The 27157-nt window shown below is 36.2% G+C and overlaps 2 protein-coding genes across 2 annotated transcripts; one reads left to right on the top strand and one right to left on the bottom strand.

Moving 5' to 3' along the window:
* Positions 1 to 235: 235 nt before the first annotated feature.
* Positions 236 to 5157, bottom strand: LOC121406239. The gene is made up of 3 exons (XM_041597258.1): positions 5134 to 5157; positions 2249 to 2393; positions 236 to 813 (listed from the first exon to the last, which is right to left on the bottom strand). The coding sequence occupies exons 1-3, from the start codon at positions 5155 to 5157 to the stop codon at positions 236 to 238; spliced, it is 747 nt and encodes a 248-aa protein (XP_041453192.1).
* A 293-nt stretch (positions 5158 to 5450) lies between these two features.
* Positions 5451 to 26534, top strand: LOC121405812 (EF-hand calcium-binding domain-containing protein 6-like). Its single transcript, XM_041596769.1, has 21 exons — positions 5451 to 6107; positions 6708 to 6802; positions 8925 to 9097; positions 9552 to 9618; positions 10415 to 10581; positions 11044 to 11181; positions 12415 to 12556; positions 13146 to 13289; positions 14691 to 14839; positions 16062 to 16175; positions 16629 to 16739; positions 17244 to 17420; positions 18511 to 18742; positions 19281 to 19405; positions 19736 to 19869; positions 20498 to 20631; positions 21146 to 21232; positions 21808 to 21893; positions 22381 to 22474; positions 23255 to 23320; positions 23943 to 26534. The coding sequence occupies exons 1-21, from the start codon at positions 5768 to 5770 to the stop codon at positions 24156 to 24158; spliced, it is 2991 nt and encodes a 996-aa protein (XP_041452703.1). The 5' UTR covers positions 5451 to 5767; the 3' UTR covers positions 24159 to 26534.
* The last annotated feature ends 623 nt before the right edge of the window (positions 26535 to 27157 follow it).

Raw genomic sequence — 27157 nt, 5'->3', positions numbered from 1 at the left:
GAGCCATTTTCGATGGACGAATTTTATGCAATGAATACATGGAAATTCCGCACGGGGGGGGGGGCATTTTTAAGGGGGCTGAATATTAAACAAAATTACGATTAGATTATCATTTCATGTTTTACAAAGTTTTCTGAAAAAGGGTTATGATTTTTTTTTTTATGTCTGTTAAGAAAGAAAGAAGCGAACTTGCAAAGACCAAGTATATTTCGGCGAAATTTTGTTCCTCGATAAGTTAGACAGGAGTTGTTGTTGTTTTTACAACAAAAGTTTCCGGTTGGGTACATGCGACCACTCCTTGCGGTTGTTGTGGATATTGTACGGATGTCGCAGTCACTCCAGGCGTTGCCGACGAGTTGCCCGTGTCATTGCCGTGACAGCAACACCCCTGGCAACATTTCAACCCTCTGCAGCAATACACAGAGGCAACGATAGCGACGATGCCTTCGATGAAGAGAAGGACAGCGCCGACGGCATGGAGGATGATGGCGACGTCGAAAGTATCCAAGTAGCAGAATGTGTAGAAGCAGACGGACTCGTAGGAGAACACGCCCGCCGCCAAGCCCTCGGTGACCACGCCTACAAACCCGTCGACGGAGGACAACACTGACATGACAAGATACGCGATGATGACGCAGTTACGTCGGGATTTCGTCGTGATTCCGATTATACCCGAAGGAATGACGGAGAAGAATCCGATGCCAATTGGTAAACCTTCGTTCGGGTAGCCCATGTGACCGTAAACGTAGGTGAGAACGTTGACGACGACGATGGCGATACCGAGAATAAGCTGGATGATGCCGGTAGTACGACCTTTAGAAAGAAAAAGGCAAGAGAACAATGATCGCGGTCGTTCAAGGAATCGTTATTGACCCGAATTCTCAAAGGGTTGCTAATTTACCCCGGCCTAAGTTAGCCAAGCTTCGAGAAAAAAGCAAAATTTAGCTCGGTGGGCCAAGTGACGTCAAATGACGCGATTTAGCCCGTGGGCTAAGTTAGCAACCTTCAAGAATTCAGGCCATTATGGTTACTCATATAGAAGACAATCAGTGGCGTCGAGGGGCACTACTTGGCAAATTTCTAGAAAGTCACGAGACAGCGAAGCGGGCAAGAAAAAAATTGACCTTTTTAGAATAAATATCTAATGTTGTATTAGAATTTGATCTCATCATTCAGGAAACAACATCTTATATAATGGTGGGGGTGTCGTGGTCTAGTGGTTAAGACCCTCGTCGTTCAATCTGAAGGACGTGGGTTCGATTCCAAGCCATGAAATTTACCCACACTGCGCCGCGCACCCCGGGGGGGGGGCACTTACATTGACGAGTGGATTCATCTTTTTCACGATAGGGCACGTTACGTACGTAACGTGATAAGGGTGTCAAAAACACAAAAATAATGAAAAAAGGGTATCTATTTCGCTAGGAAAATTACGTGTTTAGGGTCGAATTTGTGGGAATGATAAAACAAAATTAAAATGTTACATAAAGGATGTCCTTTTTGCCCCAACACTTCGTGTTTAGAGTCCGATTTGCGCGAGGTGTAGAAGGTGGGGTCGTACTAAACCAAATAAGGTAAAGCCGACGACCGAAGGACCCGTAACAATGAAACATTCCTGTACTTGTTTAGGGGTTCATTTCAGGGAATATTTGCCAAGAGTATCGTTTTGTTTCCAATACTTGTTAAGGGTAGGGTTTCACACGCCAATACTTGTTAAGGGGTGCATTTTCAGAATATGGAAATTACGTGTTTAGGGTGCTTTTCGAGACCCCATGGTCGCGCATGGTATCCACTCATGAATGGAAGTGCCCCCCCCCGCGCCCGCACTCAACCCAGGTGAGGTGAATGGGTACCGGCAGGAAGTAATTCATCAAAGTTGTGCGCACCGAATCGGTTGACTAGCTTGGGGGACCCTTTTTATAATGCCCCCCATCTGATATGCCAGTGGTTTAATCTCCAAGTTTCTAATATTCACATATCTTACGACAGAAAATGTGACGTAAAACGGCAGACAGAGCAGATGTTATGTTAAAAACCTGTGACCTATTTTTTAAAGTGTCATGTTAGTCAACGGCCTATCGTTAAACGAAAGTCGAAAATATGACGTCATCAATGTTCTTAATTGCAACTCTATCTATATACTACAAGCTCCAACTGCTACATAGGCCTACTATCTTCAAACAAAACTATAACATGATTGAATTATTAAACCCCGTTGCCATGGTTACCATATACTGGATCAGCTCACCTGCTCTGATGTTGTATGTTTCTGAGTATCCACTACAACATCCTTGATGTGGTTGAGGTTGCACATAGATATATTGTTGAGTTGCTTGTTGTGGTTGCGTTGGATTTGGTACTTGAAGTGCTGGCTGCTGCTGCTGCTGCTGCTGCTGCATCTTTATTTATTTATCTATTTTGTCAAATTGAAAAAAAGAATAACCAAGACTAGATTTACTATCCTTTGGTTTTTGTAAGTTGAATTTACTTTTCTTCCTGATAAATTAACGACTATAAGCCTATAACAATACTGTAATATAGGCCTATAGACCTACATTGGTATTTTGTTTTGTCAAAATAACGTTGTCAACACATCATCCTCAGCGCAGCGTGTGATTTCAGAAACATGACGTCACAATAAGTTTACGATTGAAGCAATACGCATGCGTTTTGCCAGCTGCCGAAAAAATGACGCATTACGTCATGATAAGCCGAATATTTTGTCAAAGTACCCGTAAGCATCGAGATAAATGTTACTTAACTCTATTATATAAGGTATGTATATATTGTCAAGGAAACCTAGTGATGACCAAAACAACGTCATCATTGTAATTCCTGGGGAACGAGAAAATTAATACATGCATTTCACTCACAAATCTCGAGCTAACAAATTTTGTTTATATTCAGACTTGATTTTTAAGCAATTTTCGCACTCATGAACAGTATCCGTTTCCCCACAGTAAATGAATGATGCGACACGCAATCTGCCATTCATTCAAGCTTTTTTGCCCACGATAGCAGCAGCTGGCCACTGCATTCAATTTATTTGTGAATGTTCATGTGAATTATATCTTATCTAGTGTTATTACTATGTAACTGTCACGTTTGCAATTGCCCAATTATTTTGTATTTCGTTTGTTTTTATCATTATTGTGAACTTTTAATTATTAATATATATTACAGACTACTATAGTAACCCTCAAAGAAACGCATGCAGGTAAATCATGAAGAGAATGAGAATGTCAGTAAATAAGAATGCGGATGAGAAGCATCAGATTACATTTTTAGAAATGAACATTATAAGCGCTTTTGGCAATCGTCATGCCTACCTATCTAGAAATTGATTTTTTTTTAAATTCTGTCCTGCCTGAAAAGGGACAAGTTTTGTAGGAATGTTTGTAGAAATGCAAGACAAAAATACAAATAATGTAAGCGCGAAGCGAGAGCTAGTTATACTTTGATGTCCCGAAAAGGGAACATTTGATTAGTACAATCATAGGTGACACGACATTTGCTCCGGCGAAAATTGCTCCAGCGACAATTGCTCTGGGCTTTATATTTCTTATATAACATATAGGGCTGCAATATGGTTTATGTTAGGTTTATAGTAGGGATAAGTTCAGCATCGGATATAGTGTTAAATCCAGGGTTGAAGTTGGATCGCATTATTGTTTTGAATTTACAACGGAGCAATTGTCGCCGGATCAAATGTCATAGAACAAACCTCAATCAAATCACGAAGAGATAATATGTTAATGCAAGATTTAGACCTGAAAGCAAGCAGATTTTAAGCGCTCTTTTGAAATCATTAACATAACATGACCAGTAGCGTAACCATGGTTATGAGCTATGGGGGGGGGGGCAGAAATGGCACATGAAGAAAAGCTTGTTTATAAAAAGTTTCGAGCAAGCTAAGCGAGTGACCAAAGTTTTTTTGACAATTGGATTATCAAAATCTATTCTTATAAAAATTATAACGTAATATTAAGAAAATAATATCACATGTCACTCACCCTTTTCCTTCCCTCCCCTCCCCCTCATTTTATTTCTTAGGGTCCATTACCCCGAGGCGCCTCCCCCATCCTTACACCTGTGCGTGACGCATATATCCCACTAAAATAGCGAAAGCATGAAAAGCGGACAATTTTTTAAAAATGTGTTTTGTATATTGATTTGAAATTCTCTTGATTCCTCTCGTGAAAGTGGCGATCCTCAAGTTTTGTAATATTTTGTAAAGAATCATCTACCCCTCCCATCATGTTTTTCAACTTTTCTTCCCTAATTATTTCATTTTTTTCTTTTCTTATTCCCTTCTTTCCCACGGATTGCCTAAGCATTGAGGCAAATGGGCACTTAAGTGTCTGAAATGTTAAGTGAAAAAAAAATCATGTTCAAATATATTTATTTTTTTTCAAATTTTTTATTAAATCCGGTTATGGACTTAATCAACAATTATTTCTTGAAGTTGAAGGAACACCCACCACTCCCCCAACCCAACATCACCCTAATTAACAATACAACAACAAAAAATACACTTGAAAAGAATAAGTTCACAAAAAGGCAAACTGCGTTGAACGCTTATTTTGAAAGGGGCTTGGAAAACCTTGGAAATTGGATGTAGGCATTGGCGGCGGAAGGCAAAATATCTAAGAGGGTCCACCTGAATTTTTTTGGATAGACACAGGTAACAAATTTTGACAAGCAAAAAAAAAAGGTTATCAACCAAAATTTTAGGGGGGAACAGTTTTTTAGGGGGTCCATCTGAATTTAGGGGGGACGCAGTAAACAAAATTTACAAGCAAAAAAAAGGTTCTCAACAAAAAATTAAGAGGGGACGTCCCCACCTCACATTTAGGGGGGGACAGGTCCCGTCCCCCCCCCCCCCTGCTTTCGCCGTCAATGGATGCAGACGGACGCAGAAATTTCGTCCCGTATTAATTCCATTTTATTTCAAGATAACTGAAGAATTTCCGTTTTCATAATAATATTTTTCTCATCAAAATGTTGTGAAATTAATAATGGCCTCCCATTCCCTTCTCAGCGGTTTGGGCCTGACCATGAAAAATTAATCGAATATATAAACTCCATGAAAGTCCAATTACACTCGTACCCACCCCTAATACACCTGTCTACACGTGCTGGTAGTCGTGTTGCCATTTCGGTAACCAAGTGACAACAAGATTCGTTCACTTTAAAGTAGGGGATTCCATCTCAATTTTAATCGTTTTAATCTTCCTCAAATGCAATATGAATTAAATAATTACATTAAAAAATAATTTTACATAACTCTGATTATTTTTACTGATAATCAGATGTATAATTTAGATATTGAATATGATTTTGACCATAACATATTACTGTATACCCCTTTTTAAAATGGAAGAGTCCAAGCTTCTTGCTGATTTTCTTTACGGAGGTGATCGAACCGCAAAGCCTCGCTAATGTATGTACAATCCCTTTTGTAAGCCGATTTGGCCGTTTTATAGTAAATATTTACCACAGCGGCTGGATATATCGTTATCTGGCTATTATATACACCTCCTTATCTGTGATAATTTGTGATGATATTGCTGAAAAAGGAATACTAAACAGGAAAATGTCTGGATGAAATGTCAAATACAGAAGCCTAGGACAGTGTTTTCGGATTTTTAGAGTCAATCTCTGTTTTTGTGAGGAATGAATTGAGCGAAGCGAGGAGCGAGAAGGAGAAAATCTCGCTGCTTGAGTTTTGATTTTGTCGAGAAAATATTGCATTTAATTTGCCAAAATGGCGACGGGGATTGCAAACAACCAGCGAAATGCATCTGGATTCAAGCCTCCAAATCTTCCCAACATCGAACACCCAATGTCTCGTCTGGGAGATCGAAAATCGTTGAATGTTATCGGATCCAATCGACCGGAATCTGTAATGAGCTTGGGCTCCGGCCAGAACGCGATGGGGAGAGAGGCGAGAACTCCCCCGCTAGCCCCGGCTAGTCGAGCCTCCCTTGTTGGCCTCCATGCATGGGACGAACTTGATAATAATCTTCCTCCTCTCAGGGAAGGAGGCAAGGAAAATAAACGGTCAAAGAAGCAGAAACATTCAAGGATGATGACATGGCCCCCAGGTAATGTTGTTTTAAGGCCGAATTATACTCTAACTCTCTTTCTGGTAATCTCTGCACCTTCATGACCTTTGAAGTTTGAGGATATGGGAATAAATAAAAATGTTTCATCGAGCACTTTGTTAATAAAAAAATATATAATATTCATCCTTAACTGGTTAATGTGGATCAATAAATGGGATGTTTTCCTGTTTCTTCTTGGGAAAAGTTTATCTGAACCTTCTGATATTACTAGTAATTTTTTATAAAAGTTTGAAATACTGTAGACCAAAAGCTTGGGCCTCTGTCTTTGGTTCTTCTGCTGAACTGCGTTGGCTCCACTGAGAGTAAAATGTCAGAAATTGTTAAATAAATCCCCAGAAATGATGGTTATTCCTGTCGAGGCTGTCTAGAAGTACTGTACGTATATATAAAGAAAGTCATATAAAGATATAACAATAGTGCCTTACATATAAATTCACCTTTCAGTGCCTTATTTCTTGACTAGATTGTTTTGTGTTTTAGTTCTGCTTGTATAGTGTTTAAAAATGTATATTTATTGTAAAAATCAGAAATAGTTGATATATATCAAACAGATTTGTTTGTTTTTGTTTTGTTCTTTAGCACATGAGCAGGGACCTGGAGAAAGACGAGCTAAATCAGCCAAGGTACCAAACAGTTCAGAGTATGCAACTCGATACTCAAGAGTTCCAGATGAGGTTGGTATTTGAAGACCCTCCACCTCTCTTCCCCCTTCCCCATCTCCCTGTTTTCCTTCCCCTTTCCATTCTACCCATCCAGTTAGGGTTGGAATTCGAAGATCCCCCTTTTTGCCTTCCTTCTCCCTCCCCATCCCCCTCTTTTCCTTTCTCTTACGAGAAGTTGGAATTTGAAGATCCTTCTCAGTTCTCCCCCTTCTTCCCATCCATCTGTCTTCTGGACAACTTTTCTTGAGGTGCAGTTTATGTTTTTTCTATTTGAAGACCCCCACCTCTCCCCCATCTTCCTCAACTATATTGTTATACACAGACTACGAGGCTTCACAAACCCACTTTTCACAAGTTTTATCCATTGGTCAAATCTATACTCTATTCAAGTATTTTTAACGATCTTGCTCCCCTAAACAAGTACATATATAACCCATGAAATGTATATGTGTTTAACCCTACAATTACACCCTTTTTGTCCGATTTCGGCCTGGACACCCTAAATACATCACACGCATGATTTACCCTGATCAGCAAAAGGTAACCTTTTACATATTTTTTTTTTGGCTGCACATGTGTACATCAATATAGTTGAGTGCCCCCCCCCCCCTGCTGGGAATTTTAATTTGAATATAAATATAAATGTCATTTTAAATGAAATATATATAAATATATAAAATCATGAAAATCTTGGAAGCCAAGAAATTCATGGTGGTAAAGAAGTTTAAATGAGTTTCCTTGATACAATTTTACAAAAGAGGCTTGCAAAACCTCAAAAGCCATTCTGTCCATGAGTATACCACCACCCATAAAGACTCAAGGGGATATGTCCAGTAGAAAGACCGAAAAAATCAATACATGCCAAACAATTAATAGGGTCGTGCTACTCTATTCATGCAGACAGAACGGTCAATAAAAGCTTTCTTCCCACTTTGAAAAGGGTGGTCATCCCAGGCTTTTGTGATCCTTATGTGCTCCCTGAGCTTCAATGAATGGTATTTATGTTGTTTCATGAACTGCAGGTTGAGACTCTGAAAAGGGTGATGCAAACGCCCTTAGGGGTCATTGCTAAGGGAATGTCTGGGTTGTTTTTCATGCGTTTCTTGTTTTTCATGTTGTTCATCACCTGAGAGGATATATCCCTTTACTAGACAATAGACCCGGGGGGGCCACTTCCATTCACGAGTGGATACCATGCGCGACCATGGGGTCTCGAAAAGCACCCTAAACACGTAATTTCCATCTTCTGAAAATGCACCCCTTAACAAGTATTGGCGTGTGAAACCCTACCCTTAACAAGTATTGGAAACAAAACGATACTCTTGGCAAATATTCCCTGAAATGAACCCCTAAACAAGTACAGGAATGTTTTATTGTTAGGGTCCTTCGGTCGTCGGCTTAACCTTATTTGGTTTAGTATACGACCCCACCTTCTACACCTCGCGCAAATCGGACTCTAAACACGAAGTTTTGGGGCAAAAAGGACATCCTTTTTAAACATTTTAATTTTGTTTTATAATCCCCGCAAATTCGACCCTAAACACGTAATTTTCCTAGCGAAATAGATACCCTTTTTTCATTATTTTCGTGTTTTTGACACCCTTATCACGTTACGTACGTAACGTGCCCTATCGTGAAAAAGACATCCTTTTTACGTGTTTTTTGGGTCGCGCATGGTATCCACTCGCCAATGTAAGTGGCCCCCCGGAACAATAGATTAAAGATAAATGCTAGTTTGTGGGATGGTATCAAAAGGAGTTTGTACAGAATCCAATAAAATGACCATCCAAATGTCTGTATATGCAATGTATAAATAACTAATATGTGCCATGTGCATGATTCTGGAAAAAAATTGTGAGGTCATTTCCCCCGCATTAATAATACACTGTTCATATGTGCTGATATGTGTTGATGATCTTCGGTGAGATTAGTTTTCAGGTTAGATTTGATGATTTTGCAAAGTTTAGTTTATAAATGTAATTCTACCAGATCTAGATCTAGGATAATATAGTGACAATTAATCTTGGTTTTACAGATTTGCTCCTGAACTCTGTATTAACTGCAACTACTAGATTTCATTTATCATTAAATCAAAATGAATAAAATCACCAATCTTTGATTTCATTCCCCTCAGCTGATCCAGGTTTTAAAGGTCAAACTTGCTTCGGGTTACCATGGACTCCGTCAGATGTTCAAAGGTCACGACCCGCAGGGCAAAGGTCGTGTGTCAAAGAGCGCAATGGGTCAGATCCTCTACCCTCTGGTAGGTTACATCACGCATGAAGATGTAGCAAGGCTTTTACATAGGTAAGAAGTGGGTATTTTTTTCTTTTTGTGAGAAAGGGGTGGGGCAGGGAAACAAATACATGGGGGCTCGGGATTAATTAGCCCCAAAATGCTAAAAAGTGTAAAAAGTAGCCCCCAAAATATAAAATTATTTTGTTGCCTGGGGTGGGATGTATACTAAAATTCTGCATCCATTATGTAATTTTAATGATACAATTATAAATGAACTTCAGATCTTATTACATCAGCTTCAGCCCGGCAAGCTTTTCAGCACACAGGCATTTCAAGGAATTCTGACAGGTAGCTATATACCTCACCTGGGTTGACTGAGTACAATGTGGATCGATTTCTTGCTGAAGGAAATTATTCCATGTGTGGGATTTGAATATATTTTCATTTACTTTATTCATTCACATTTATTGTCATGTCAGGAGAAATTTCCCTTCTCATTAAATCCTTCATTTTGTTCTCGCAGACTTGGGTTGGAGAAAGATGACACTCTCACTTTTGATGATTTTATTGGATGCTTCAAGGATACAGAGGTAAGATTTATTAATCATCTTTGGTTGATCCTTAGTTCTAATTGAAATTAAGGCCAATATACCACATGCATTAAAAAGACTGGTTAATTAAACTACTATGCTGATTGCTAATTATTATGCTCTCTATATTGATAATGTCTTGAAAGCAACAAATCACTATTTAAAATGTAAATTGGAAATGAAGAAGTAAGATTTATACTGGTAATTCATATTTGGTTGATCCTATAAAGTTCTAATTAGAATTAAAGCAAACATACCAGATTCAATTTTAAAAATCGTTGATTGAAGCTAATAATTATGTTATCTAAAGTCTGAATTGATAATATCTTGAAAATATTGAAATCACTGTTTAAAATTTGAATTAGTAATAGTAGAACAGAAGTGAGTTTTATAATGCATACTTTGGTTGATCCTAAATTCTAATCAAAATTGAAGCCCATATTCCACATTCAATTAAAAAAATGGTTAACTTGAAGCTAATGGTTATGAATATAATTAGTCAAATAAGTCAATAAAAGCTTTCTAAATTGATATAATATTGTAATGATGTAAACGCAGTGATACCACTATTTAAAATTAAAATTGGTAACTTTTCAATGAAATCCTGCCACTTTTTTTCATTGTAACATGTGTTATGTTTATATTTGATTTTTTTTTCAAACTTGTCTAATTGGGTGAAGAATATTAAAATGGTTGTTGCCAATTTAAATAGTGAAAACATATTAATTAGAACTTAGTAATTTTTATAGCTCAATGAGTTATGAAGTATTTATGCCATTCTGTTTTCTGTTAACAGGTTGTCCAGCGTGAGTGGATGAGTCCCGTTGCGAAAAAGCGTGTAGCGGCTGAAAGACGTAAGGTAAACCCTGAGGAGCACTTGCGTGATAAAAATCGGGCCGTTCCGCTTCAGAAATGTACTGCAGTATACGGAAATGCATTGCTAAAAGAGAAGTGCAAGCATAGGTAACTATATCCTTACATATTCATGTACAAGAATAAGGGTTTCCAAGAAATCAGAAGCTAGATTCTTAAGTGGCTGCCCTGGATAAACAAGAGGTTATTTTTAATATCGTTAATACTGTCTTATTAGAAGTAGTAGCAATAGTCATAGAAGTAGAAGGATTAGTAGTAGTAGTAGTAGTAGTAGTAGTAGTAGTAGTAGTAGTAGAAGTAGTAGGAGTTGTAGGAGTAGTAGTAGAATAAGTAATAGTAGACTAGTAGTGGACTTGAGTAGACTTGTAGTAGTCATAGTAATATCATGGACATAGTTGATATTATTGCTATTTCTACTCAGTCTGTTTCTATCATTATTTTCATTGCTTTTATTATCAGTATATCAGAATTATTATCATTATTATAGTTATTAGTAATATTGATATTGTCAGGACTATAAATATTGTAATTAATATCATTATTATTTTCTAGTGATTTTAACCTGAGGAACTACCTAGCCCCAGCCTGCTTTGAGCCTGGAGGAACTGTTCTTGGTGTCCAAGTCCAGGAATGTCTAGCTCTCTTAGGAGCGCATCTCGATGAGGAGGAGATGATTAAATTATGGACAAGGTAGGCATTCTAAAATCCTTAACAGACAAAGGCCCCATCTTACAAAAACGATTGATCCAATCATCCAAAATTATGGAAAGCCAGCAAAGGTCAATGTATTTAATGCATGTTTGTTTAGAATACTTTTCAGATATGCTGTATATTCAAACATAATTTTCTTTAAAATTCTGCATGCTTCCTTTTTTACGAAGGGTATTGTGCAAATTTTCTGTAGAAAAAATATGACATCTATAGAATTCCATACAGTTGAGGTTGATCGGACCAATTCATCTTTGTAAGACTAGTAGACATGGCATGACAACCTTTGTTTTAAAACCAGGTAGCTGTTAATATACTGGAGTAACAGCTAGTTGCTCTCATTTGATATATGCATGACACTGTCAATGATATGTTCTACAGTAATTTGCAAGGTTTGAACAGGTGGATTAGATAAGAATGCATGAATTATGATGGTTTAGAACTCCATCAGAAAGCAGAGATGCCACTTTTCAGACGCAATTCTGAATTCAGACTTTTTAAACCCTATTTTCGGTGATGGAAAACACCCTTTTTATGGAGGGAAATGGTAATTCTAGATAATTTTCAGACTTTTAAGCAATTCCAAGTAGCATCCCTGAGAAAGTTTGGTTGCTGCATAAGCATCTCTTGGATAAAACAGAGTTTTGTTTAATAAAAAAAAGTCTTTTCATGAAACAGAACAAGTGTGATGAACATTAGGTGGCAGCGGTGGGATATTCCTGTATGGTTTGGGAATATTCACTTACCAGCTAAAATCAATTGTTATGTGCTACTTTCAGAGTGAGAAAAGTTGTGCAAAGTGGATAATATTCACTGTGTTGTAGTCGTTTCTTATATTAACGTCTATGGAGAACACTAAAGGACAAGTTTTCTAGCCATTTTTCTAAAGGGCTGTAAAAAGGCTATAAAATGGGAGAGAAAACGGCTTCAAATAGGCTGCAAAACAGCAAGTAGCTCTTTAAGTTTTTGCATTGCAAATTTAGAATTTAATGAATGACTTATAATCAGTAATGGCATAATATGCAGGATTTTGTTGATTATGGTAATTGTGTTTATTTTATGTTTTATTAGTTCTTCAATGATATTTTTGTGACTTTTGTTGAAATATAATTATACTTGTTTCTTTTCGTGGATATAATATTGAAAGCATCCGAGCTTTCAATTATATTATTTGTGATCTTTGTTGTAATGTAATTTTATGTTTTCTAATCTTAGGTATGATGTTGAAAACACTGGAGCATTGGATAGTGCCTGGTTTTTCATGCAACTCGGATTAGACAGCAATGGACGTTACAACCCAAGAGCTCGAACAGCACCCCCATCAAGACGGCACAAATCATCTCAGTTGCCTTCGACTGTAAGTCTTTGACTATTAGAATTCTAGTGTATGAAATTTGTTATTCATTTTTTATGTATTTATTATTTGATATGTAGAAGCCATTAAACAGCTGCTCTGCTGAAGCCAGGGTGGTCATGTTGCATTATTGTAGAGCGCCTAAAGTCTTCTGATAAAATAATGCACTAAATAAGCAAGTAAATTATTATTAGTAGATTGACAAAACTTAGCACATTAAATTAAAATTTAATGGCTTCGATCTAAAAAAGCTGAACTTGTTAAAAATTCCTGATATATGGTAATGTTGATTTTCAGAATGCTCATTTCATGGGTTCTATGGTGTTTGATCTTGCGACAATTGCTCTGATGGAAAATCTGCGTGTTAAGTCATACATAAAACCTAACCTTCAACCTTTATCAATATATTTACATTATTCGGAACTGAACTCTAACCCAGTAACCTCTGAGATATTAAGAATGGAACAATTGTCGTGTCACCCATTTCATCATCATATTTCAATTAATTTCTCCCTTTTTTTCTTAGTATTCAGATATTCAATAGAAGTATTATATTTTATTTTCTCCAACTTTAATATTTCCTCTTATACAGCCAAAGATCCAAGAGGAAGAAGAGTTGGACTTTCCTGAATCACCACGGATCCCAACACCGCCCTCTAACGGCAGGCATTTGAACAGTCGAATGGGACCAGCACGAGCACTGTCAAGTGATGTCATTAGTTACATTATCAGAAAAGTAGGTTAATTTTTTGTTACTATCTGTATTCTAAACACTCGCATATTGATTTTAATGCTATTTTGAATATTTTCATTTATGTTTCACAGTAAATTGCCATAATTTACTACTTGGTCACATAACCTTTGAATATACAGTGCATCCCACAAAAAAGGAAACCCGTTTTCAGAGACAGATTTCACAATTATCAAACATCTTTTTACTATAAATTTTATACTCGTGGCAAGAGTGGAATCTCATCCCTGAATTGAAACCAACAATTTTGTTTACACATGGCAGATTACAAACATTAATATCAAGGCATATCAGAAACAATTTGTGCAGAAACTCACCTGTGAATCTGAATCCATTCTCATTTCATGGATCCTCGAGATGCTAATGAGCCATCGTTGAATAAGCAGTCGTATCAAGAACCAGTCTTGTTGAATATTTCTGCACAATCTGTATTTTTACATTAAAGTTTCAAACTCTTTTCGCTTATTAAAGGGGAGTTCACCCTGACAAAAAGTTTATCGTAAAAATAGCAGAAAAAATAATAAAAAATATTGCCGAAGGTTTGAGAAAAATTCATCAAATAATTAAAAAGTTATTAGAATTTCAATGATTTGATTTGTGACGTCATATGCGAGCAGCATTCCTACATAGTGAATGGTTAAAAATCAATGAAATGTCATTTTCTCAGAAAACTGATAATGGTTTTCACTGTACCTTTTGTATATCAATAGACAAATCATTTCACACCCGATCATGAATAGAAAACAAAATTAAGTCATCAGGAACCATACAAAATTTGAAATTCATGCATTTTATAATACATAACACATGAGGCAGCTGCTCGTTTATGTTTATCACAAATCCAAAACTTTGAACTATAATAACTTTCTTACTCTTTAACGGATTTTCCTCAAACCACCAATATTTTTTACTATTTTTTCTGCTATTTGCACAACAAAGTTTTTTTCAAGGTGAACTTCCCCTTTAATGTATGAATTGTTCATCCCATATTAGGTATTGAATTAAAGTAGAATAATTGAAAAAATATGATTATGTAAATGAAATTTCATAATTCATTTGCTTTTGAAGAAAAAAGACATGGGAATCCTGGTTTCCTTTTTTTCTTGGACGCACTGTATAGTTTAGTATTCTTTAGTTTGATGATACTCAAATGCGTCAAAAAAGTAAGCCTTTAATCTAATCGCTTACTTGTCATTACATCATAAGATTTGAGAATGTTGAGATTGGCTGGTCTTTTTATGACCTTTTTGTGACCAAATATATTTCAACAATAGAATACATGATGCACCATAAAGCCCTCACATTTGTTCATTTTTTGCCACAGATACTTTCAGAAGTTCCACAATGCACCATTGATTGATAAGTTGTATTGTCTCTTTTTTGCAGCTGGAGCAGCCGTTCAACAACCTAATGTCCTCTTTCCAGATGGCGGATAATACGGGGAATGGACTCCTAGGCATTGAGCAGTTCAGGAAGGTTCTGTGTGACTATGGTATCAAGATGCAATATGTGGATGCAGAGATGATGATGGAAAGGTAATAGGAGTGGGTTGTGACGAGACGGTAATGGGGGAGGTGATAATATGGAGTATGGACTCTTGGGCCCCGTATTCTGAACTCGGGGTTTAAGTTAAACCCTGGTTTAAAGTTGTGGTTTAACTATGGATAGCCAATTGGGGCTGAAATCCCTACCAGCAATTCTAATTTATTAACTCATTTGACACTCAAATTGTTCACAATTGTCTGGGAATGATAACTGAAGTATTTTTCTTTATTATGAAAGCAAAAGGAAACAAAGTAGTAAACATAAGAAATATACAATATAAACAGAATTTTTAATGTTTGGCTCCCCATAATTTTAGCACAGAGTTAGACGGTAGTCTATTAAAGTTAAACCGTCTTCAGGATACAGGCCTTAGGCATTAAGCTATTCAGCAGATGATTTAATTACTGTATATTTGGGTGTGTGTGTGTGTGTGCCTGTTTTGGGGGCAGGGGATACAGATTTAAGCATCCTCAAGAAAATGATACTTGTGTTTATATAAAACCAGAAGGTGCTGAAAAATATAAATAGAATAAGAATGAGGGAGAAAGAGAAGAAGAAGGGGAGGAGGAAGAAAGAGAGATGGAAGAGGAGAGGAAGGTGAAGGAGAGAAACAAGAAGGAGGAACTAGAGGAAAAGTGATAAGGAGGAAGGAGACAAGGGGAAGAGGAAGAGGAGAAGAAAAAAAGCAGATGGATCATGTGGAGGAGATGGAGGAAATAAGTATGACACATCTAGGTGATCATCACCTGGACAGAGGACCCAATTTATTTCACTTAAGATATATAATAAAATGATAATAGTTACATTTACTATAGTGCTTCATACGTTGATTTCTAAGTTCTTTACATTGTAATCAGTATTAGCCTGGTCATAAGGTCCATCACTGTTCCACACATAAAGTGCACCATCTCCACTCCCTTGGGAGTATCCTGGCCAGGCAACCGTTTATTGGTCCATGCGTGCCAAAGTAATCACATTGACGCTCACATACATGCACCCATTTAATACCTGGGTGGAGAGTGACAAATGTGGATAAGTGCCTTGCCAAGGGACATTAGTGCCACGTGGGATTCAAACCCTCGACCCTTGGTTTAGGAGTCAAGTGACTGAACCACTACACCATGACACTTCCACACGATGGATCCATTCATCTGAAACTTACAGTATGTTGTCATGAAGTTGACTTTAAATATACTCTCTCTTTTTCTTTAGGTGCGGACTGAGGAGAAAAGATGGCCGAGTGATGTACAGGGATTTTCTTCTCAAGTATATGATGAGGTCGGCTAATGGTATCGCTCATAGGATTATTATGGATTCAAAACACAAGTGAGTACAGTGAATTAAAAAAATATATATTTTGTCATTGGGGATTGACCTTATTAGGTCAATGAGAACTTTGTCATTCTCACATGTTGAATTCTCTCAACCTCAATGTAGTGGAACTGCTCTTCATGACCGTTTTTGGTTTCTTGAAAATTTCTTGAAATGAATTTTAATTGAATGGTGTATATGACCTTTCAGCACAATGAACATGCAGATGTTTGTAAAATTATACTTGCATACACAATCTTGTTATCAAAAAGGCAATATTTCCTCCCATTATGCTTCTCTTAATGAACTACTCAAACCATGATAATTTGAGAGTTTCATGTTAAGTAGAGAAAGCTGAAAAACTGAGATAATTCATTTCATAAAGCATATTGGTGTTTGATTGTGCATACCTTATCTTATTGCTCAATACAAAAATGCTTATAATTTACTATCATTCTATACCTTCAGGTTTAATACTAGATTAAATACCCCTCAGGGATATATATGTGTGGATGAAGCGGAGGCTAAGCTTGTTGAACTCATCCACAAAGACTTCCTCAGTCTTCTTGGCGCTTTCAAGTAAGTAGCTCTTAACTGTGTATTATGAGAATAGATGTTATATTTAATGTTAAAATAGTGTGTATTTCCTCAAAGATTATGCCTCATGAAATTAACATGGAATATGAGTATATAGACTAATGTGTGATCCTTTGAACAACTTATCAGTAAATTAGTCCATGTACCGGTACTTCTATTGACAAGTCCAAGGGTGTGAGTTCAAAAGTCACTATTTTCATAAATTTTTTATGCAGAGATTCTTGTTTTCTTGACTTTAAATTGAGGCAAGACTTAAAAAAATACAAGTCCAAGATTTGTAGCCTGAATTCGAAATGAGTTCCTGGCCCTTGAGGTTCTGGAAAAAAATTGTGTCCCCTGCCAAATGAGCTCCCAATCTTGAATACTGAAGCTACAACGCTGTTATGGGTGACTATTGTAATGAATATTGTGTTATGGAAGCTATGCTTTATCTTTCTCATAACACTTTCAATTTTTGAGTTTGTATTTTATGTTTTTTTTTTCTAGATCCCTTGATGTTTACAATCTCGGACTACTCACCCAGCGAGATTTCAAAGACACCGTAGAGAAAGTATTCAACATTCGCATGACCAAAGACCAGTTTAATGAGATCCTATATGAGTATGGGCAGGAGGATGGACTTGTCATGTACCCACAATTCCTTGCTGTTTTCAACAGGAAGAGGTATGTCTTTTTATCATATACTGCATCATGCATACTTAAAGGAAGTATGATTATTTTATGAATTTTGTGAGATTATCTTGTGGCATCAGTGGGATTTTGACCTGTCAAAGTGGTTAATGTGTTATTGGTTATCTTAACCAATTAATTCTTCACATTTATTACACTAATGGGGCTACCCTGTGTAAACAAGACTTGATAATGATGTTAATAACAATATCATCTAAAGCTCAGAATTACGAACAAGAGTCTAGCCCACGTAAAAATTTTAATTTCCACTGCCTGATTCTGAAAGCAATGGGATATATCCACCTGACTGATTAGTTATTGAAATATATTATTTTCCTTTTCCTAGGTTTATACCACATGAAATCCAGTCTAAGGAGTTCAGTACCATAAAAAGAGTCTTGTTGACCCAACATATATTGTGATCACTGAAAAATCCAGACTGTTATGTTTTCTTGTGGCAGCGGTGGGATGAAGGCTCGTCAAAATTTTAATGTGTTTTGAATATCTTTTCCATCTCTTCTTTTTTGGTTCATACGAGACCACATCTAATTTGAAGTTCAGAATCATCATTAGGAGTCTTGTTGACCTATCATATATTGTGATCACTTTACAATTCTAAATTGTACACTTTCTTGTGGCAGCGTTGGGATAAGGGCTACTGGTATTCAAAAATTGCTATTGTGCTTTGGAAAATCTTTTCCACTATGTTTTCAGTCTATACCATATCAAATCCAGTCTAAAGTTCAGAGTCATCATGAGGAGTATTGTTGACCTATCATATATATTTTGGTCACTGTACAATTCTGAATTGAATATTTTCTTGTGGCAGCACCAGCTGTGGGACATATAGACAATTCAATATGGCCAATATGTTTTCAATATCTTTTCCATTCCTCTTTTGGGGTTTATGCCATATCAAATCCAGTCTAAAGTTCAGAACCATCAACAGGATTCTTGTCCACTTTACATTTTTTTAACCTGTACTCTTCTGCAGTGTTACACTTCCTTGTGGCAGGAGTGGGATATATGGACTAGCCAAAATAGATAATGTGTTTTGCATATTTTTTCCATTTCCTATTTACAGGTTTATACCATTTCAAAATCACACTAAAGTTCAGAACCATCAACAGGAGTCCAGTCCACCTGACATCTATCGTGCTCCTGAATCGCTGGACGAAGAAGAGCAGGGAGACGAGATGGGGGTGTGGCTTGCACAGTCAGCAGCCAATGAGGAAGAAGCCATGGAGACATCGAAGCCAGTGGTTGAACGGGGGAACACAAAGAAACTGGAAGGAAGATATAGGCCTGTCTCAGAAGTAAAGAGAAATTTAAATCATACATTTGAATTAAATTAAATTATAGAACCTGGGAAAATGCAGGAAAATTGAAGAAGCAGAGTTTTGGAATATTAAACAAAAGGAACTTGTGTGAATTGGGACTTGACTGTTCATGCAGGACAGTGATAACTTTTTGCAATCTTGCATTTAGAACCAGTGATTGGCAAAGTATATTTATGCCACCATAACCTCAATTAGCATGAACTTTAATTCAAATGTTGCTTTATTTGCATCATCTAGTTTGTCTATCCCCATTTTTTAATTTTAATTTTATCCAAAATGGGATGGGAATGATACAAAATTGGGCTCTACATCAGGCAAAGTAATAATAAGCCAAAGTGATCATTTGACCTTCTATCAATTAGGTCAAGTACCATCTAAACGAAATAAAACATTGACTGAAAAGGGTTTTGCCGATGAAGATATCCATGTAGAATTTAGACCAACTAGTTTTAGCCCAAGCATACATGAATCCTCATATAATGTCCTTTCCACCTTCCACCATGTCTTAAAATAGATTGCTGCTGAGGTCGAGGTACAGTTGAAGAAGAAAGGATACACGGTTCAAGACTCATACAACAAACTTGATCCTAAGTATACCAGTAGATTATCAAAGACACAGCTACATAGGTGGCTTTCAGAGTAAGTATTGCCTGCATGGAAATGAACAATTAAGTTACAATTACAATGACCCTGGTAACTTTCATGAGCAGCTCATGTTCCGTCATCAATATTCAGAATTAAGTTTTCAATTTATAAAATATTGGTTCATGTGTTCATCTGACCAAGCTCCGATATATTGTGATGATATTAATTCATGTTTCAGTAATGACCTATTTCTGCTGCTGTATAAAATCAAACTTTGTTTTTTAAATCTATATTATTTTTATCTTCATATTTGACTTGTGAAAAAGAGTTGAATGAAATTGAATTTTTTGTGATGATTATTTTTTGTTCTTCTTTTCCTGCCAGTATGGGTATTGTTCTTCACCCAACCGAACTTCAAGATTTATGGAAAGCCATGGATATTGCTCGGGACGGCCTAGTTCATTACGCTGAGTTGTTTGATTTCTTCCTCCATAGATCAAAAAGGAAACCAATAGCAGGTAAATATTCATCCTTGAATCCACTAAAGGCTGATACAAGAACTGTCATCCCCCTTTCCATCAGTATGCATGTTCATTTATTCATCAATCCATCTTATTTATTGCTTCCAAATTTATTTTAAAACCATTGTTGCATCAAACTTGAACTTGTCTCGTGTATCCTACTTTACTGATATGATTTGATGAAAGTATTTAAGGTGATGTGGACTTAGTTGTGTGATATTTCACTACTTCCTTCAATCATGTGATATATGTTGCTATTTCCCTCAAAGAAAAAAAGCATCTTTCAGAAAAGCTAAGGCTGCCAACCAGCCTTTTTCTGATGAGAAATAGTGATGACATGAAATAAATTCCAGTGCTTGACATGCTCTCTATTGATTTATCTATTCCATCAGCGATGTCAGTAGTCATTCGTGTAAGTTTTACATCCATTAGACATTTTTTACCATTTCCCTCAGATAAGGAAGCTTCTTTAAGAAGAAGAATAGCCAAGACTGTCAACCAACCTTTCTCCAGTGAAAAATAGCAGTGAAATGAAAAAAAATCTGATAATTAACATACTGTAGTTGGATTAACCATTCCATCTGCCATGTCAGTAGTTAGTAGTCCAAGTTTTAAATCCCTTCAGACAAGGAAGCATCTCTAAGAAGAGCCAAGGCTGCTAACCAGCCCCCTCCTGTAAGGAATAGCAGTGAAATGAAAGAGATGATGGAACTCTATAAAATCCCTGTGTCTACGGTGGTAGAGAAGGTCAGACCAGATGTAAGTGAAAAGAATTAATCAATTGTTCTTACTTTCTTCGATATCATTAATGAGAAGAATTTTGTCGACATTCTCTGTAACAAGTGTATGTAAAAGTCAGATGTCAGTGCCAGTTGATTTGTATCTGGTGTAATAGCGCCATCTGTGCTAGTGAGGTGATAATACAGTTGTCCGATACTTGACTTGGTTACGGTAATAATAGGGTTGATCTTTGCTACAAAGTTGCATCGAAGTCTTAATTATTTGTCGTGGCAGCGGTGGGATAGTCATCATTCGTTGAAGAGGAAAGGTAGTCAAGAAATCAAAATTTTCCAACATTCCCCTTCATTCCCCCTTTCTGTTCTACTGTTAATCAGTCTAGCAATTCTTACAAAGTAAGTTGTTAGGAGTAAAACTGATAAATACATGTCCTTTGTCATATGACAGCATTTGAAGAAGGAGATAGGGCCTTTGTTTTGTTTCACTTTATGTTGATTTTGAGGGTGTTTTATGGTGTATTTTTTTCTACCATTAGGTCGTGAGTAACTGGAATGGTCTGAAGGAAAGACTACAAGCTCTTGATCCAAATGGTTATGCGACCATATCCACTCCTGAATTTCAGGTAAAAAAATATTCTTATTTTATTATGTGTAAAAATATGGGATTTTTTTAATTGCCTTTTAATGATAAAAAAATGGAAACAGTTATAACAATATGCCCAGGTTATCTGTTCTAATTACATAAACAAACATAAAATAAGAGATATGCACATATCAAATGAGTTTATTTAAACAAGAATGTAAATAAGGTTATTCATCAAACAGCTTAATAGAAAGTTGTTATGACAGATGAAATTTTTTGAAGCGATTAGTCTATTAATAGTAGGAAAATGTAATTTGAGTATTACTGTATTTAAAAACTTTGAGAAAAAATGAATTCTGAAGGTACCAAGTATGTGTGTACTCTTATAAGCCATTGCATACTGATCAATTGCAATTAAATTGAGGTCCTAGAAGTTTGCAATTTTATTGACGATTTTGTAAATTTGATTGCAAATAAGATACTGAATTCTCTGTGTGTTTAATATTATGTGGGCTGGAGTCTCTGTAAAATATTTGTTACAGCAAAATCATTCAGTTTCCAATGGGTTGATGTTATCATTGTAAATATGAATATATTGTGTGTTTTTTTTTGCAGAGGCTTGCACAAAGGTTTCAGTTTCGGTTATCATCCAAGGAGCTTCAAAGACTAGCAGTGAGCTTTGACCATCATCAAACGGGGAAGTGAGTATTAGGTCATTCACCAAAAGTCAGAGCCTGTTTCGTTCCCCGAGGGATCCCACTATGTTTCTACCACTTATCCTTACGATCTTCATCAATTCTGTGGCAGAAGCACCTTTATTGTAAAATTCGAAAGCGCTATTCCTCTCCCAAAGCGGATTTCTGCGGCATTCTTTTCTTCTTTGTCTAATGAATGTGAGAGTTAGTGATGCAAAGATACATGATGCATGAAAGATGAGGCTCTGGTGTTTTTGTAAGATGCCCCCAATAAACTTTTTAGGAATGAAGCCTTTATTAAAGATTTTGTCATAGTCTTAACTATATAACATTAGCATTAATTCTTTTGTCAGGTAACTGTTTACCAGTGACACGGTACTAAAAAGTTAGAGAAAGTATGCAAAGCTCTGGTCTGAGAGATTATTTCTCATAGAGATTTTGAATTGTGTCATTAACGATGATGACATCTGTTTGTTTTATTTCTATATTGCAGCTTTCATTATATAGACTTCTTGCGATTGTTTACTGATAATAAGAAACCAAAGCAGGGAGGGAATGCATATCATAGGAACTTCCACAAGATAACGGTAAGTTATTCTAATTTTCCTTCTCCTCCAGTTCCTGCAACGGGCCCCAGGGGCCCGTTGCAGAAAGAGTTGCAATCAATCGCAACTCTAAAAATCATGCGCAACTTGATTTTCAACCAATCAGCAGCGCGCATTTGGGACTTGTGATTGATTTTTTGGCTTGCGTTTGAACGCAACTCTTTCTGCAACGGACCCCAGTTCCTCGTTCTTATGAAATTGTGAGAAGCCAAATGTTTCAAAATTGTATTCATACGAGTGCTTTTCATACTTACTGTGCTCTTTCCTAATTCTTTAATGGTGAAGACAACTATCATATCTATTTATCATTCCAAGGCATGTAAGAATGATTTGGGAATCAAATGAGCTGATTCTTGTGTTAGAGATTTATGTCACAACTGGCTTTCCATATTGAATTAAACCACAACTTTGGACCAGAGTTTAAATTAAACCTGACTTCAGAATACAGGCCATTGACTTCAAGACTTGACGTTGATGTCCATTTGATATTTTTAAACCACTTTAGAAATAGTCTTAACACTTCAGAATGATTAATTTCTCCTTAATTTGATATCTAATTCAACTAAATTTTGAAACTGTTTTGGTACGATAATTGTGGCAGACTATCATCCATGAATAAGTACTTCATGATTCAATCTCCATAACTTCAAGACTTTTGTCATTCATGCCTTGTCATCTAAACTTAACAGTTAACATCGTCCACATCGTCCGGGCAAAATTATTATTATTATTATATATCTCCTCTGCCTTATCACCTTATAGCACCAAACAGCCAAGGGACCGGAAGAAGTAACTGTCACAGAAACATTTGACCGGATTGGCAAAAAGGTATAAGAAGAATAATCAATTATTTTAGATTGATGTAGCAGTCAGAGAAATTGTTTGAATTTTTTTTATACAGTTTTAATCTCCTCATGTAAGTTTGAAACCATAAACCCATAAAGTAAGAAATATCAATTTCTTAATTATTGTATTTAACAGTGCCTGATTTGTCTCTGTTTATGATACAATATATTCAGTTATCAGAATACAAATGTACAAATGCGTATGATAGTGTAGAAATATAATGTATGGTATAACCCTACTTCTAGCAAAATTCAAGAATGCCTCTTAAAAAGAAAGTTTATTCGGCAAATCACTATATATCCTCTATTGCCACATGCAGACATTTTTTGGGGTGGAAGGGGGGGAGATGAAAAATCAATTATGAAACCACCTCCAAAGCAAGGGAGTAGTGTCTGAGCTTGTCAGGGGGGCACTTTTGCATTTTCTACAGTGAAATTAAAGGATTTCGTTCACACTTGTGAGTTTTGTGAAAAAAGTTTTAAAAAATGTAAGTTTTGAAGATTTCAGGGGTGGGGTGGGCAACTGCCCCCTATGCTTCGTACGAGCATGATATCCTCTTTCATCTTCTTAAATTCTGTATTTATGATCTTTCTTATGTTCCTAGATCCTTGGTGATTGGCGCAGCATACGACGTGCCTTTAAGAAGGCCGACATCAACGGTGACGGCCACCTCAGCATACCCGAATTCCGTCGCATCCTGGCCAACATGAAGGTCCACATCGCTGACGAGGATTTCTACCACATCGTCAGCGAGGTCGATGAAAACATGGACGGCAGTATATCCTACGATGAGTTCCTGGCTCAGCTAATGCCTTCATGAAACCGATTTTTTCATGGATCAAAATGAATGTCCTTTGGCAGAATTTCATGCTCAGAAATGCCAAGTCTCTGGCATCATGTGTGAGACTCCGGCATGAGGGATTCTTGCTCATCCCCTCATATCTTTTCTCATGCATGTATCACAGCCTATCCCCATGACAATGCCTGTGATTTCATGCCGAGTCACAGAAAATCTCACACATAGCTTGATCTTTGAACTTGGTGTCTTTGCATGAACCAAAAAGTCAGTGTTTTTCACTGGCCATTGTTATAAGCTACTGAAATCCTTGCCTCTGATTGGCGCAGAGCAAATTTTTCAGCGAAAAATCACTGATAAAATTTTTCATGCAAAACTTCCCTGTACTTAATGACGCATTAATTGCACAAAATATTTTGTCAGTGATTTTCTTCGACAACTGTTCTAAGCTACTGAAATTCTTGCATCTGATCGTTATGTACAAATTGTTGTTATAAGCCACTGAAATCCTTTCATGTGATAGGCCGAGAGCTAGTTTGTTATTCACATTCACTTGCAAGAACATTAATAATATACAAGAAAAACAGTTCAAATAAACTCGCTTGGTCTCTTGTTGTTCTTCATGGATATGACCAAATGCAATAAACATTTAAAAAAAAAAATACATATAGATATTCAGAATATCACATGAGCCCAGTAATAGTAATGTAATTTCTGATCAATGGTAAGTTTTTAAACAGCAATGGTCTTGCTTGGCTGATGCCATTTTGATTGCAATTACATGTTTATTCTGCTATGGAGCCCAGAACTTGTCTGAATGAAAAAAAAGAACAACTTTGAACCGAAATCCAGTTTTCATAATGAAAGATCAAACTCAAAGAACAATTTTTTTTAAATATTTGGCTACAAATGGTTACACCAAAGATACAAGTCTAAGGCTTAACTTAATCTGGAATCCTGAATGCGACTGAGGAGTTTAGGCCAGTTTACAGCAGAGGGTAACAAATTTGCAAAGATTAGATTATTCCTAGCTGAAAAGTCCTTTTAAGCTGTACCTAGTCTTCGGAAGTATTTTCAGTCATTAAATGGAAATGTTTAGTTTGACATAAGTTTCAAAGAAAATGCAAAGGATGATTATGAATATTTCTAATATCTTGTAGACAATTGGTGGTGAAGTTAGAATGACTCCCGGGGTTTGAATTTGCAATAATTTTTGACAGTTGTTACAGCTGGTAACAACTGACTTCTGGTGCGTTATTGTTCAGAGCAAAATATAAGTCCGTCGGGGATAGGAAATGTTATATTCAAACTCTAGGTAGGCAATATCTGTATATTTTATTCTTCACTTTGGCAAAGATCAAGTTATCATCAACATTCCTATTTTATTGCTGCATTTTTGTCCAAAAATATACCTGAAATCGGTAGTATCCGATAGAAGATATGTTTGTAAGTTAGACATTTCAATCTGTATGGTGAAACGGTTAATTTGATATTTCCATCCTACATTATGCCAAATTAAGAATTCAGTGATTTGCTTTCCTTTGTGTTTTTATAACATGGAACAAAAGATTTTTTTAATTATATTTTGGTAATGCATGTTTTGTAAAATCTAGTTCATGTCAATCAAATAGCAGCTTACATGTGTAATACTTATTTGAGAATCATGGAATGATACTAAATTATTTTCATTAAGCAGTCATGTGTTTTTATGCAAAGTGCAGTGTAACATGTTACCTATTGATAAAAATTTCTGAAATAACATACATGTCCATGAATACGAGATTGTAAGAGAAAAATCGGGACTACAAAAACATACCTTTTCTTTGTCTACTGTATATTTTACTCCATGTTTTTTTTTTTTTTGGAGGGGGGGGCGCGAACCAGGTCATATCCCCCAATTCAAATTCAGCTGATCTTCACCATTTTGAGAATTCGTAGGGAAATATTCTAATTTAAGTAACATTCCGAGGTAAAAAAATTCTAAGGTATATTTTCTTCAAATGGTGAAATGGTGGAATTTTCACAAGATATTGTACCTATGTTTTATATATTTTAGTGTATGTATACAGAGAATTTGTATATATAGGTAAATATATTGTATTTGTTGCTGTTCTGTGATGAGGTCTTAGAGATGAATTTATTTTTGTCTCAGAGTATATACTTATCATCTCATTTGTAAATATTTCATATGGTGAGGAAATATTATAATAAAACTATCAAATGAATAATGACTACTTATGTTAAAAGCTTTCCCTCTGGATACAATACTCGTTAAGTTTCCCTTATTTTTCTTCATCTTTTTTGTTTTGCATTCTTCTCTATAAGTACAGGCCACCGTCTGGCGTATTGTCGTACTGTGGTACATTCATGGGTGATAGGTCAATTTCAAGAACAACAAAAATAAATAAGGAAAATAAAAGATGGAAGAGAGGAAAAAGAATTAAAAATAAGAATATCTATAGACAAGACAAGTAGTAGAATAAGAAGTGAGCAAATTGAAAAAGGGGAAAAGGAGAACAGAAGATGTGTAAAAGAAAGAAAGGGGGAAAAATCAAGTGAGAGGAGAAAAAGTTGAAGTAGGAGGTTGAGGAGTTAAATGGATGGTCCAGGCTGGAGATATTTATGTATCAATAAGTAAGAGTAAAATTCACAAAGCAAAATGCTGAAAATTTGATCAAATTTGGATAACAAAGTTATTGAATCTGAAAGATTTGCATTATTCTGGTGAAACAGGCATGTCTTAAAGAATATTCATTAGGTGGGCTGATGATGTCATACCTCAACTTGTTCTTTTGTATTTTATATGAAATTAGGTTTATTCAAAAATTTTCTACCAAGAACTGAAACAATTTAATTGACAACTGATTAAGTGCATCAGTTACTTATTGCCACAACTTATTTCATCATAATGGAGACACATCATTTACACATGAACGAATAAATGAAACATTCATGATTTCATGTAATGACATTAGAGAAAGGAAAGTGGAGATGTGACATCAGTCCACCTAATGAATATTCAT

This window comes from Lytechinus variegatus, chromosome 19, assembly GCF_018143015.1.
Source record: "Lytechinus variegatus isolate NC3 chromosome 19, Lvar_3.0, whole genome shotgun sequence".
Lineage (NCBI taxonomy): Eukaryota > Metazoa > Echinodermata > Echinoidea > Temnopleuroida > Toxopneustidae > Lytechinus > Lytechinus variegatus.
This window is presented reverse-complemented; position numbering and strand designations above follow the sequence as displayed.

Excerpts from the sequence above, each read along its gene's own strand:
- LOC121406239 (XM_041597258.1), bottom strand. The coding sequence starts at position 5,157 with ATGGCAACACGACTACCAGCACGT. Across the intron at positions 2,394-5,133 it reads CAACACGACTACCAGCACGT|CAGCAGCAGCAGCAGCAGCA; the intron begins GTAGACAGGTGT and ends ATAAAGATGCAG. Across the intron at positions 814-2,248 it reads AACATACAACATCAGAGCAG|GTCGTACTACCGGCATCATC; the intron begins GTGAGCTGATCC and ends TTCTTTCTAAAG.
- LOC121405812 (XM_041596769.1), top strand. The coding sequence starts at position 5,768 with ATGGCGACGGGGATTGCAAACAACCAGCGAAATGCATCTGGATTCAAG. Across the intron at positions 16,176-16,628 it reads ATTATGGATTCAAAACACAA|GTTTAATACTAGATTAAATA; the intron begins GTGAGTACAGTG and ends CTATACCTTCAG. Across the intron at positions 18,743-19,280 it reads GATATAGGCCTGTCTCAGAA|ATTGCTGCTGAGGTCGAGGT; the intron begins GTAAAGAGAAAT and ends GTCTTAAAATAG.